The sequence below is a fragment of the Mus caroli genome, chromosome 3, assembly GCF_900094665.2.
Source record: "Mus caroli chromosome 3, CAROLI_EIJ_v1.1, whole genome shotgun sequence".
Lineage (NCBI taxonomy): Eukaryota > Metazoa > Chordata > Mammalia > Rodentia > Muridae > Mus > Mus caroli.
This window is the reverse complement of record NC_034572.1, coordinates 94,181,325-94,193,049: the sequence shown is the minus strand read 5'-3', so window position 1 is coordinate 94,193,049 and position 11,725 is coordinate 94,181,325. Positions and strand designations below refer to the sequence as shown.

The following is an 11,725-nucleotide window of genomic DNA, read 5'->3' as shown; positions in this document are numbered from 1 at the left end:
CACACACACACACATACACACACTCAGACATGCATCTGTGGAGACCAGAGGTGGATCTTAGGTCTTGTCTTCTATTGCTCTCTGCTCTGACTTTTGAGACTGTGTCTCTCACTGCTTAGGTTAGACTGCTTGTCAGTGAGCGATGGGATCCGGTCATGTCCATTGCCCAGGGCTGGATTCCAGCTGTGTACCCAAGCACTTGACCTTTTATGTGGGTGCTAGAGTCCTGAGCCTGAATCCTCATGATTATAGCAAACACTTTACCAACTAAGCTTTTTCCTCAGTCCCAATTAATACTTTTTTATTAGCTGAACAAAGAAAATTAATTAAAAGTAACGTTTTTTCTATGCTTCCTTCCTAGATACATTCAAATTGTCAAGCATTGTGTTCTTGGCTATGGAAAGTATCAGTATAACTAAACATATAGGCAAGACTTAGTGATCCCATCATTAACTGGATTTGAAAACATCTTAAAAATTAACTTGTTCTCTTGTATGGCTATGAGCTTGGATAAGAAACAGTTTCTCCAGGGGGTGTTGCCTCAAAGTGCAAGTGGGCAGCCATTGCACTTCTTGTCTCTACTCAAGTAATACACTCACCACTAAATCTGTGATGTTTTTAAGCCTCATCTTTGAAGCTCAGAGACTGGTACAATGAAGCAAACTAAGTGAGGAGCACTTGAGGGAAACCCCATTGCTTGCACTGAAGAAACTTGCAAGTCTTGGTAAGGATCAATTTGAAAGGGCGTGAGTTCGAGTCTGCACAAACCATGAAGGTCAGAGTGGACAGTGTGCACGGGGTTGTCACATCAGTCTGTCTGTTCTGGCCTCTTGCTATGGCTATGAAAACAAGAGCTTCTGTAGGGTGGCAGCAAGATCCAGTTAACAGCCACCTGCAGGGGTGCCAGGCATGCAGCATCCATGATCAGTGTGTTGGGAAAGATGAACACAAGTAGAGAGCAACTGCTCCAGGCTGTACCTGTAAAATCCACACAGGTTGAGTGCAAAGGATGCGTGTGCAGTTCTGTACGGAGCTGGGCTGACCCACATCACTGCTTACTTAGCAGAGCCCAGCACCACAAAGGCAAAGACACTCACTCATTTCCACTTTCTGTTTAACCTTTTCCTCTTCCCCCTCCTTCAGCTTCTTCTCTTCTACTTCCTCCTTCTCCTCTTCCTCCTCCTCCTCTTCTGAGTTCCCCTCTTCCTTTTCCTTTTTTACAATTTCCTTCGGGTCTTTCAGGTGAATTATAAAATTGTGTTTATCTTTTTTTACTTTGACTTTGATGAAAGTTGACCCTGAGGAAGAATCAAAGGATAGAAAGTGGGCTGATTGAAGATGCCACACACACACACACATACCTTGACAAAATGCTAGTGGAATGCAGAACAGAATTAGACAGCAGCTGCCATAACAACTCTATACAGGGATGCCAAAAGGAAGCAAGGACAAGGAGGGTTTGCAGACCTTCTTGTCACATCCCAAACCAAATCACAGAGACAAAATACATGGTATGAAATGGTGAATACATACATTCAACTCTGATATATCAAATGAGCTAATTAACATGCAAAGTTTTAACATTATTTATATACAATAACATATAATGCATATAATTACATGTGTATGTGTGTGTATCTCAGAACACCCTCAAATTCATGATTCTTCTGCCTTAGCCTCATGTATGGTGATATTTCAAATGTGTATTACTATACTTGACGACTATGGCACTATAATGACAGTCATAATTATATGTGTGTGTTCCACAATTACTATTACTATCACTATGCAGGTTGTAAGCAGTTTTCAACTAACCCATTCTCTCTTAACAGTGTTCAGATTACCCCACCTCTCTTTTATCTCCCTTTTAAATCCAGCCTTTCATTTTCAACTATGGTGGTAGTGTCTCTCAAAATTGATAGGATTAAGATGAAAATACTGTATTTTCTATGAACCATCTGAAGTTTATATAAACTGTTCACATATGCAAGTCTTGGTAAGAGCTAGCATACCAGCAGCAGAGCTCCCTGAGCACTGTACTGTGGAGCATGAGCCAGAACCACACTATAAACTCAAAGCATATGTTTGCTTTCTGATATGATGGTGTGTTGTAATCAGTAGAACTTGATTAACTATTTGCTTATTACAGTTGCTAATATACCATTGACTGATAATGTAGAAGCATTTAAATATTTTCAACAATTAGGATGCTCCTATCACCAATGTCTGAGTAAATTTTGAGTTGGTTGATCCCTTGCAGACTCAATAATGATAGAAGCACTTGATCCTGAGAATGCGATGTGGTGTGAACGTGGGTGCAGTTAGCTGCCACCCTCTACACTCAGAGGCACAATGCCCCATGATATTGGAAATGCACTAACATTCCCCCTCCCCATGACATTAACAGCTCTTGCTAATGTACCTCGTTCAAACCTGGTCTTTTCCACTTCAATCTGCCCACCATCAGAAGGATACAGATAGTAATTTGTTCCTGAGATTTGGATAGGTATGTCTCCCATATTGTATCCTCGGAACTAGAAGAAAACACATTATCACTGGGGGTGGAACTGCAATTGACAACAATCAGCTTACTAGAGTTAGGCAACTACAGTTTCCATAAGCTTAATTTTTTTGTTGTTGTTTGCTACCTTGTAGGCTCAGAAACCCAAATCCCATGTTATTATTAATTTTCATGATTATTAAAGACAGGGTTTTATTCAGTAGCTGAGACTGATCTTAAACTCATGATCATCCCCTTCAGTGTCTAGGAGGCTGTGATTACAGGTATATGCCACCATGCCCATTTGTGAGCACTTATAATCCAGTCTAGATAAAAATCATGCTCTGTCATCAATATAACATGAGGAAAATTTGCTAATTTTCTTTGAAAAGTTAAGTGAAATATTGACATTTGATGTGTTACAAGGTTGTATGTCAAGGACATTTTTAAACATCAGATATTGTTATTATAGCTGCCGGGGATTCAAGTTCCTCTTAAAACCCTACAGTAACAAGGGTGGAGTCGTAGCTACAAAGAATAGAACAGAACATTTCTCTCCATTTTTTTTCCCTCACTGTTTTTTTCTAATACGTAGACACCTGAGGGAGAAATAGCAAAGAGAGGGCTCAGTCAAAGCATGAAACCAGAAATGTGGCTCTCCACTCAGAGGTGTCTAAGTACATAGAGCAAGTCAAGCCCCCTGAGCTGACAACTGCTTATTTGCATGTTTTAATATTAAAACGTAAGTCTTTGGGTCACACTTCCATCTTTGTAGCTCTTGATAATCTAATTTCATGATCAGGAAAACAGGTCTGTGGGTGTTCCCGTTTGGGTGTTTAGCTATGAAGAAGAGTCTAGACAGAGAGAGAAATTCAAATCTAGTTTGTAGATAGCAGGAAAACAAACAAACAAACAAACAAACAAACAAACAAACAAACAATCACTTGTTTCCCTAAAAGTGTTAGAAGTAGTCCAAAGAATTTCCAAAGTTGGTTTACCGGATAAACGACTTCCGGGACCGGAAGTGGGGCGGTTTCCTCTATCACTTCCAGCGTCTTTGCTGGCTCTTCTTTGGGCTTCTCCTTGGAAGAAGACTTTTTCTTCAAAGCCTTAGCATCGTCTTTGTCGGCCTTATCCTTGCCTTTCTTTTTCCCTGTATCCTTTCCCTTCTTCTCTGCTTTCTTTTCCTCCTTCATGCGTTCCTCCTCAGCCAACCTCTCTTGTTCTTCCTTCCATGCCTGGGGATACATCAAACAGCTTAGCAGGGATTTTGAGAAAGATCAAATGTGAATTACATTTGGGTTAATTTGGGAGGAAATTTAGTATGGTGTTCCTATGTGTTGTCTCTGGTATTTTGAAACATTGGGCCAAGAAACTTGTGGTTCTCTGTCATTGTCCCCTTCTCATTCCTCAGTTCTTTGTCACCCCTGTGGAGTTCCTTGAAGAACTCTCTTCATTTTAGCTTCTTCCCCAACTTTCTACCATGTTATTTACATGGTTCAGACTTTGTTGTCTTTAACCTGGCCCACAGTAGCAGTGTGGCCTGTCTCCTTTCCTTCCATTCTCAATTTACATCCTGAATATGCTTGGTTGGCAAAAAGGTAGACTACCCAGAGAAGCATTCCCAGTACAGAATATTTCAAAAAGGGTGACAGAACATTTTTTTTTTTTTTTTTACATCACGAGTTTCCAAGCATGCTGATACATCCTTGCAGTTTACCACTTGGGAGGCTGAGGGAGGGGAGCTAAGACAGTGGGGATATATAGTCTCAAATAGAAGAAGCTCTGAATCGACGTTAGCTCACAAACAAAAATCACAAAACATGGGGAACTAAGCCACTTTGAATAAAAATCTAAACCAAGACTTTGAAAGTATAACTGGGGGATTGCAGATAAGGGACTTATTAAGTAAGAGTCATAAAACAAGTTTCTGGTTGCTTGAATACAGAGAATAAACTATCACAAGTATAGGTAAGGGCTATAAAAATGACAGGTATAAAAATGAGGAGCTTGATGGGTTCTCTCAGAATTACACTATGACTTTTGAAAAGGCAGTATTTGGACAGATACTGGCTGAGTCATTGCTAATGGTGATGATAGGCATTGATCCCAACATTCAGAAAGGTCAATAAATCTAAGCATAAAGTAACAGCGGCGTGGCAAACCTGGCTCATATTGATTTAAAGAGATTACTGATAACTTGGGGCCAGAGGGAATTTTATGTGATAGTTGCTAAGTAAAGCCACAATCAAAAAAGACATATAAATGTAACTAAGTACAATGTTTAAAACAAAGCCAACACATGATCAAAATGTACCCATTTATACTTATTGTATTAGATTTCATTATTATCTGTGCTGTATATGAGAAACATACTATACAATGGTACACACAGCCATGCTGTTCCCCAACTCTGGTTTTTACAGTGCCACACTGGCAGCTTGAAATCACCTTTTGTTGGGATATTTACACAACAAACATTAGCCAGTGCTACATCTAGAAGACTGGTTGACCACTGATTAACTGTGCTAAAAAAAAAAAAATCAATGGACAGAATGTTAGAAATAACGATTCAGCTCAAGTGCATGTAACTACTCCACTACACTGTACGTAAAGATGAGAAACTCTCCTTTCAGCATTCAGGGTCTCCTTCTTGACTCAGCCAAATTGCTCATTATTGACAAATAAATGGGATACACCCCTTTTTAATTTTGCTTTTGCCTCATTAACATAAAAGAAAATATTGATCAAATTATTAATACTAGTGGTGGAATTATACTTGTTTGTCAACTGTAACCAAAGGACACAATAACATACCAAAAATCAGTGAAAGCATATGGAAGTATTATTTGCTAAGTGGACTTTGCAATGAAGATTACTATAAGATTCGTTATCATTTACAGATTACATACTAAGTTTACCATCTATCCATTTTCTGAAACATTATTTGTGTACCTATGTGTACCTTTCATTTTTCTAGAGAGCAACTGCTAAATGCTTACCAGATGGTCACAGAATGTTTTCAAAGCAGCTAAAAAGAAAAGATAAACTGTCTACAAATCATGTAAAATGTGACAATTTATTAACATCTGTGATGTTAGCAGAGAAGAGAGAGATTGATGTCTTGAGAGTCCTATGAGGAAATGAGAAACTCAACTAAAAATTGTATAAATATAAAACTATGCTTAATGAATAGGGGCAAAATAAAGCCATTTTCAGATAAGTAACAACTGACTTTAATAGAAACTGTAATATTATGATATAATAAGAACCAGATATTTGGTCTTCATTCCTGAGTCCTGGCACAGAGCTCTCAAATCCCCTGGAATTCCATGAGTGATAGGACTGTCTTTTGTTCTAATGAGGCAACTCTTGGCAAACCCTTAGATGGTTTCAGAATGGGGTAGACGCTGCTTACCAGAAAGATCAAACCCAGGTTAGAAGCTGGGAACCTTCAGCCTTCCCTTTCCCCTCTCCACAGCCTTCAAGGATGAGAGAGGAGCTGCAGATGGATTTAATAATTGATTGTACTTGGATAATGAAAAATCCATAAAAGTTTCTAAACCACACAGTTTGGAAGGTTCAACATCATTGAATGAATCCACATTCTAGGAGGGTGACAAACAAGGACAGACCCATGAACATGAAAAAACAGAACACCTCTGTACATTTGTGCATGTGTGTTTGTGTGAATTGGAACCTATCAAACTTTGACACTTCTTATCCCAGGAACTGCAGGGATAGTGCAGGAAAAGAATCTTGAATGGTCACAGAAGCACTTACTATTTTTATAACTTGAAGTTCAAATAAAAATATGTGAAAAAAAAATGAAGCATTTTCAACAAAGGTAAAGAGTAAACTACCATGAGTCAATCACTCACTGCCCTGGGGTGTGGTTAGGCAAAAATAATAAGATATAAATTCCCCCCACCCCAAGACTTGTCACATGGCAAAGCTGTGAAGACACAGGGTTTTTCACTGAGGCTTCAGTCAACTCTGAGGTTTTAGCTAAAATGATCATGTCCCGTGACTAGAACACACTCTCAGTCACAAGGTAATTATGGCCTTGTGATTGATAGGTGACATTTGTCTTGGATTACCTTGAGAGAGCCTTCTAATACGAAGGGGATCTTGTCTTTTTCCTTTTCTTTATCTTTTTCTTGGTCTGATAGCTCTGTTTTGCTGGATACTTTGTTAGCTATAAGTGAAGGAAATCAAACTTTTTAGCAATCACAGGAGGACTAAGCCTCTGGGCTAGAGGCAACCTCAAAGGCTCTCAGGTTCAGGTCCTTGTTAAAATTCCTAAACACCCCCTTGCATCTCCACAGCTATACCTGAGTAGAGCTGAGCCTTTGGTGATGGCATCTCACAACACATTCACCCTGTGTTGACATGTTGTTTGAATCCCTCTCCCTGAAATTTTCAGTTAATCTTAGTTTAGTACCCCAGAATCACAGGAACTCACCGAATGCCCCATCCCATATTGAGACCCGTCTCTTGCCATTGCCGTCTTTCTGTCTTTTAAACATTATAATATCTTTCCTGACAGGAATAGACTTGGTTCAGTACCTGCCAGGTACATTCCCCACTAAAATAAGCAGTTTATATCCTAGATATTGAGGTTTTGGTTTGCTCAGTAGCGTTGTATCTAAAAAGTGATAAGCATTTCCCCTACCACCTTTCTTTCATTTCTTACATTGTCCCTCTCATTACTCTAAGCATTTAGTGAAGACTTGGGCTCCCATAGGAGGAAGCTCAACTACTGATAATATAACCGTTTCTCTGGATACCAAAGGATCCCTTATTAGAGTGGTTTATGTTTTGCTTTAGAGTCAGGACATATACAAACTATTCTAGTAACAAAAAGAGGCTGCAGATTTTTGAGAAGTTTCATATCTTGATCTCACTATAAGATGTCACTTTCACCTTTAGCTATCGTAAATATTAGTGCTAGCAGAAAGAGATGCTTTTCTATGGACTGTGAAATGTCTATACTTTCTAGATGCACTCTATATTTCACTTCTTTATTGCCTTCCTTAAAAATGACCTTGCTCTTTGTTACCCTCTTTTCTCTTCCTTTATGTGCCCAAAGTTCTAGAAACTAGTCAAGACCTAGAGATGAACAAAATCAAAGATGTATACTTATCCACGATCTGGTCAAGTACATGCCGTAGACCTCTGGCAAACATTTCCTACTTCCTCCTGGATTCCTACTTCCAGGAGGTATTTGTATACTTATTTGCTGCTTGAAGAAGACTTGATTTAGTCTTGCTTTTGGAATCTACAATTATCCTCTTGAGACCCACTAACTCTGACTTGACTTCTCACGCTGCCAGTAAATATATTTGACGGAACCCACAGATTCTATCAGCATGGATGTTGGCATTCCCTAACTCTTTGTCTCTAATCTGTATAACAGATTAAATCTCTCAGAGCTCATAGGAGATGGGACAGTGACAAACATTCCTGTGTCCGACTCAGGTACAATGTCATCACATTTCGAAGGCAGCTGTTCTATTTATTAGAGAAAGTGAAGACTCACAGGCATTTGTGGGCAACCTTTTAATCTTGGACTATTTGGGTTTGAAATTAAAATAGGGGAATGCCTATCGCTCTATGAATAAATGCACTGGCTACTTACTTTTAGATCTTTTGGGGCCAGGAATTTTGCTAGCAGAAGTTTTGACAGTGGCTTTCAGTTCCAACTCAATCCTGATCCTGTTGAGTTCCTCAGCCATTTTGGCTTCCTGGTACTTTGCTTCTTCCTGTGTGATCCAGTCTTCAATAGATTTTGCAACAAGTTCTAAGTAATTCCTAAACGAGACAAAGATAAAAGGATGGGAGGTGAGAGTCCTTATTAAAGCCCGTGAGAACACTGGGTGCTGGTGGTGTGAACAAACTCTTCAAAATGAAATGATTCTGAGCTGTCCAAGGGGAAAAGAGGTCAGGTACAGTTCTTGGCTGAGTGTTGGAAAAATGCCCACTTCTCTTCACAGCTAAAGAAGTAAAGCTTAACAGTGAAGTCTTTCCATTCAAGTGAAGGACTAAAGAAATTTTGGAAAGGCTTGCTTTTTAACTTATGTGTATATATTGGCCTGTATGCTCAGGGTGCAGAAGAGAACATCAGATCCTCTGGAACTGGAGTTACAGCTGGCCAGGTACCTCCTGACATGGGTTCTGGGAACCTTCATCTGGAAGGGCAGTTGGAGCTTTAACTGCTCAGCCCTCTCTGGATTAACATCAAGAGAGTGAGTCATTGGCAGTTGGGTTGAAGAAAAGGTCACTGTCAGATTATTGGGATGTGACACAGTACAACCAGTATCTTCTCAGTCTAAGTTTACAGCACATCAGAAATCCTTTTCATTGGTCACCAGCTACTCCAGTTACTTCATCAGAGAAAACCCTCTTGTCCTGCCATAAGGTTTATTGGCTTTGGGAGCATCTACCTTATAAATCGAATTCTGTAAGCTGCTCACACATTTGTGCTCCTCCCAGGAGTTGCTGCTTACTAAGAATGATCCATTGCTGCTTGCAAATACGTTTTGACTGTACTGCTCAGTGTGTGTGTATTTTTAAGTGAAATGTTTATAAGCCTACATCTATATCTAAAGAGTTCCCTTCTGAAAGGAAATAAATGGACACATTTAGACTTGAGAAATACTAGTTTTGAAAAATTAAATAAGTGAGGTTTAATATTTGAAAACATAAAGCTAGATGAATAATATATTCAGGATGCATCGTAATTTGAATTATTGTTCTTTCTTCTATTCTGCTCCTCTCTCTCTCTCCTCTCTCTCTCTCTCTCTCTCCTCTCTGTATGTATGTAGAAGGGTATGTGTATGTGTGTGCATGTAGAAGGGTGTGTGTTTATGCTATAGTATACATGAGTCCTGTGGAATCAAAGCATCGGACTTGATGACAATTGCCTTTGCCTGCTTTGTATACCTTTGATTCTTTCTGAAGATTTACAATAACAATAATAGATTATGGTATTCGATACCTTCCTTCAGAAGGCACCATACATCTCCAACTCTCTAAGTCACCAAGCAAATGAATCATGTGCTACCAAGGTTGCAACATCAAGGCTAGTGTAGCTGAAGGCACTGCCAGTTAAATAAGTAAACATCATGAAAGTTATTTTCTTATATTCTTCTTCCAATCTGTTAATAAATTAAAATTACTTAGAAAGATCATATTTTTAATAACTTCAGAATCCACTCTCTTTTTGTTGCTGTCCTGTTCTAACTCACTCTCATTTCGCTGCAACAGCCTCTAACTAGTCTCACGGTGTGTGTGTGTGTGTGTGTGTGTGTGTGTAGGGGGTTGTACCCTCAGACATCTAAAACTTATTAGAATATCAGCAAAAAAACTGGGCCTTTTATTTTTTAAGTTAGATAATCCCTTCATTCCTTTTCCTCCCTCCCTCCCTCCTTCCCTCCCTCCCTGCCTGCCTCCCTCCCTCCCTCCCTTCCTTTTTTCCTTTTCCCTTTCGCCCTTTTGCCCTTTCCATTCCCCTTCTTTTCCCTTCCCCTTCTTTTCCCTTCCCTTTCTTTTCCCTTTCCCCCTTCCCTTCCCCCTTCCCTTTCCCTCTCTTCCCTTTCTCCCTTTTCTCCTTTCCCCTTTTTTCCCTTTTTCCCCCTTTCCCCCCCTTTTCCCTTTCCCGTTTTTCCCTTTCCCCCCTTTTCCCTTTCCCTTTTTACCATTTCCCTTTTCCCCTTTTTCCCTTTCCCTTTTTTCCTTTTCCCCTTTTTTCCTTTTCCCTTTTCCTTTTCCCCTCTCCTCTCTCCTCTCCCCCTCTCCCTTCTCCCCCTCCCCCTCCCCCTCTCCCTCTCCTCTCCTTTTTCCCTTTCCCCTTTTTCCCTTTTCCCTCTTTCCCTCTTTTTCCCTCTTTCCCTCTTTTTCCCTCTTTCCCTCTTTTTCCCTCTTTCCCTCTTTTTCCCTTTTTCCCTCTTTCCCTTTTTCCTCTTTCCCCTTTTCCCTCTTTCCCTTTTTCCTCTTTCCCTTTTCCCCTCTTTCCCTTTTCCCCTCTTTCCCTTTCCTCCTTTCCCTTTCCCCCTTTCCCTTTTCCCCTTTTTTCCCTTTCCCCCTTTCTCCCTTTTCCCCCTTTTCCCTTTCCCCCCTTTTTTTCCCTTTTCCCCCTTTTCCCTTTTCCCCCCTTTCCCCTTTTTCCCTGTTTTCCCTTTTCCCCCTTTTCCCTTTCCCCCTTTTCCCTTTTCCCCCTTTTCCCTTTTTTCCCCTTTCCCCTTTTCCCCCTTTCTGCTTTTATCCCCCTTTCCCTTTTTCCCCTCACCCTTTTTCCCCTTTCCCTTTTCCCCCCTTTTCCTTTTTTCCCCTTTACCCTTTTCTCCCTTCCCCCTTTCTCCCTTTTTCCTTCTCCCTTTCTTCCTTTTCCCTTCCCCCTTTCTCCCTTTTCCCTTCTCCCTTCCCCCTTCCCTTCTCCCTTCCCCTTCCCTTTTCCCTTCCCCCTTTCCTTTTCCCCTTCCCTTTCCCCCTCCGCTTCCCTTCCCTCCCCTTCCATTTTCCCCTCCCCTTCCCCTTTCTCCTCCTCTCCCTTCCCTTTCCTTCCTTTTCCTTCCCCTTTCCTTCCCTTCCCTTTTCCTTTCCTTTTCCTTCCTTTCCATTCTCTTCCATTTCTCTTCTCTTCCCTTCCCCTCTCTTCCCCTTTCCCCTTCCCTTCCCTTCTCTTCCCTTTTCCCCTTCTCTTTCCCTTCCCTTTCCCCCTTCCCTTCCCTTTCCCCCTTCTCTTCCCCTTCCCTTCCCTCATCCTCTTCCCTTTCCCCTTTCCCTTCCTTCCCCTTTCCTTTTCCCTTTCCTTCCCTTTTCCCTTTCCCTTCCCTTTTCCCTTTCCCTTTCCTTTTTTCCCTTTCCCTTTCCCTTCCCCTTCTTTTCCCTTCCCTTTCCTTCCCTTTTCCCTTCCTGCTTCCCTCCCGCTTCCCTCCCCCATTTTCCTCCCCCCTTTTCCTCCCCCTTTCTTCTCCTCACCCCTCTTCTTCCCCCCTTTCCCCTCCTTCTTCTTCCCCTTCTTCTTCCCCCCTTTCCCCCTTTCACCATTTCCCCCCTTTTCCCCTTTCCCTCTCTTTTCCTCCCCCTTTTTCCCTCCCCCTTTTTCCCTCCCTTTTCCCTCCCCTTTCCCTTCCCTTTCCCTTCTTCTTTCTTTCTTTCTTTCTTTCTTTCTTTCTTTCTTTCTTTCTTTCTTTCTTTCTTTCTTTCTTTCTTTCTTTCTTC

General features: G+C 40.9%; 1 protein-coding gene across 1 annotated transcript in view; it reads right to left on the bottom strand.

Moving 5' to 3' along the window:
- The window catches only part of Spag17 (sperm associated antigen 17), a 248,890-nt gene that overhangs the window by 77,927 nt on the left and 159,238 nt on the right, over nt 1-11,725 (bottom strand). The window contains exons 19-23 of the mRNA XM_021157134.1: nt 8,142-8,314; nt 6,601-6,698; nt 3,499-3,738; nt 2,423-2,534; nt 1,098-1,298 (exon numbers count right to left, since the gene is read on the bottom strand). Coding sequence (XP_021012793.1) covers nt 1,098-1,298; nt 2,423-2,534; nt 3,499-3,738; nt 6,601-6,698; nt 8,142-8,314 — 824 coding nt within the window. The remainder of the gene's footprint in view (nt 1-1,097; nt 1,299-2,422; nt 2,535-3,498; nt 3,739-6,600; nt 6,699-8,141; nt 8,315-11,725) is intronic.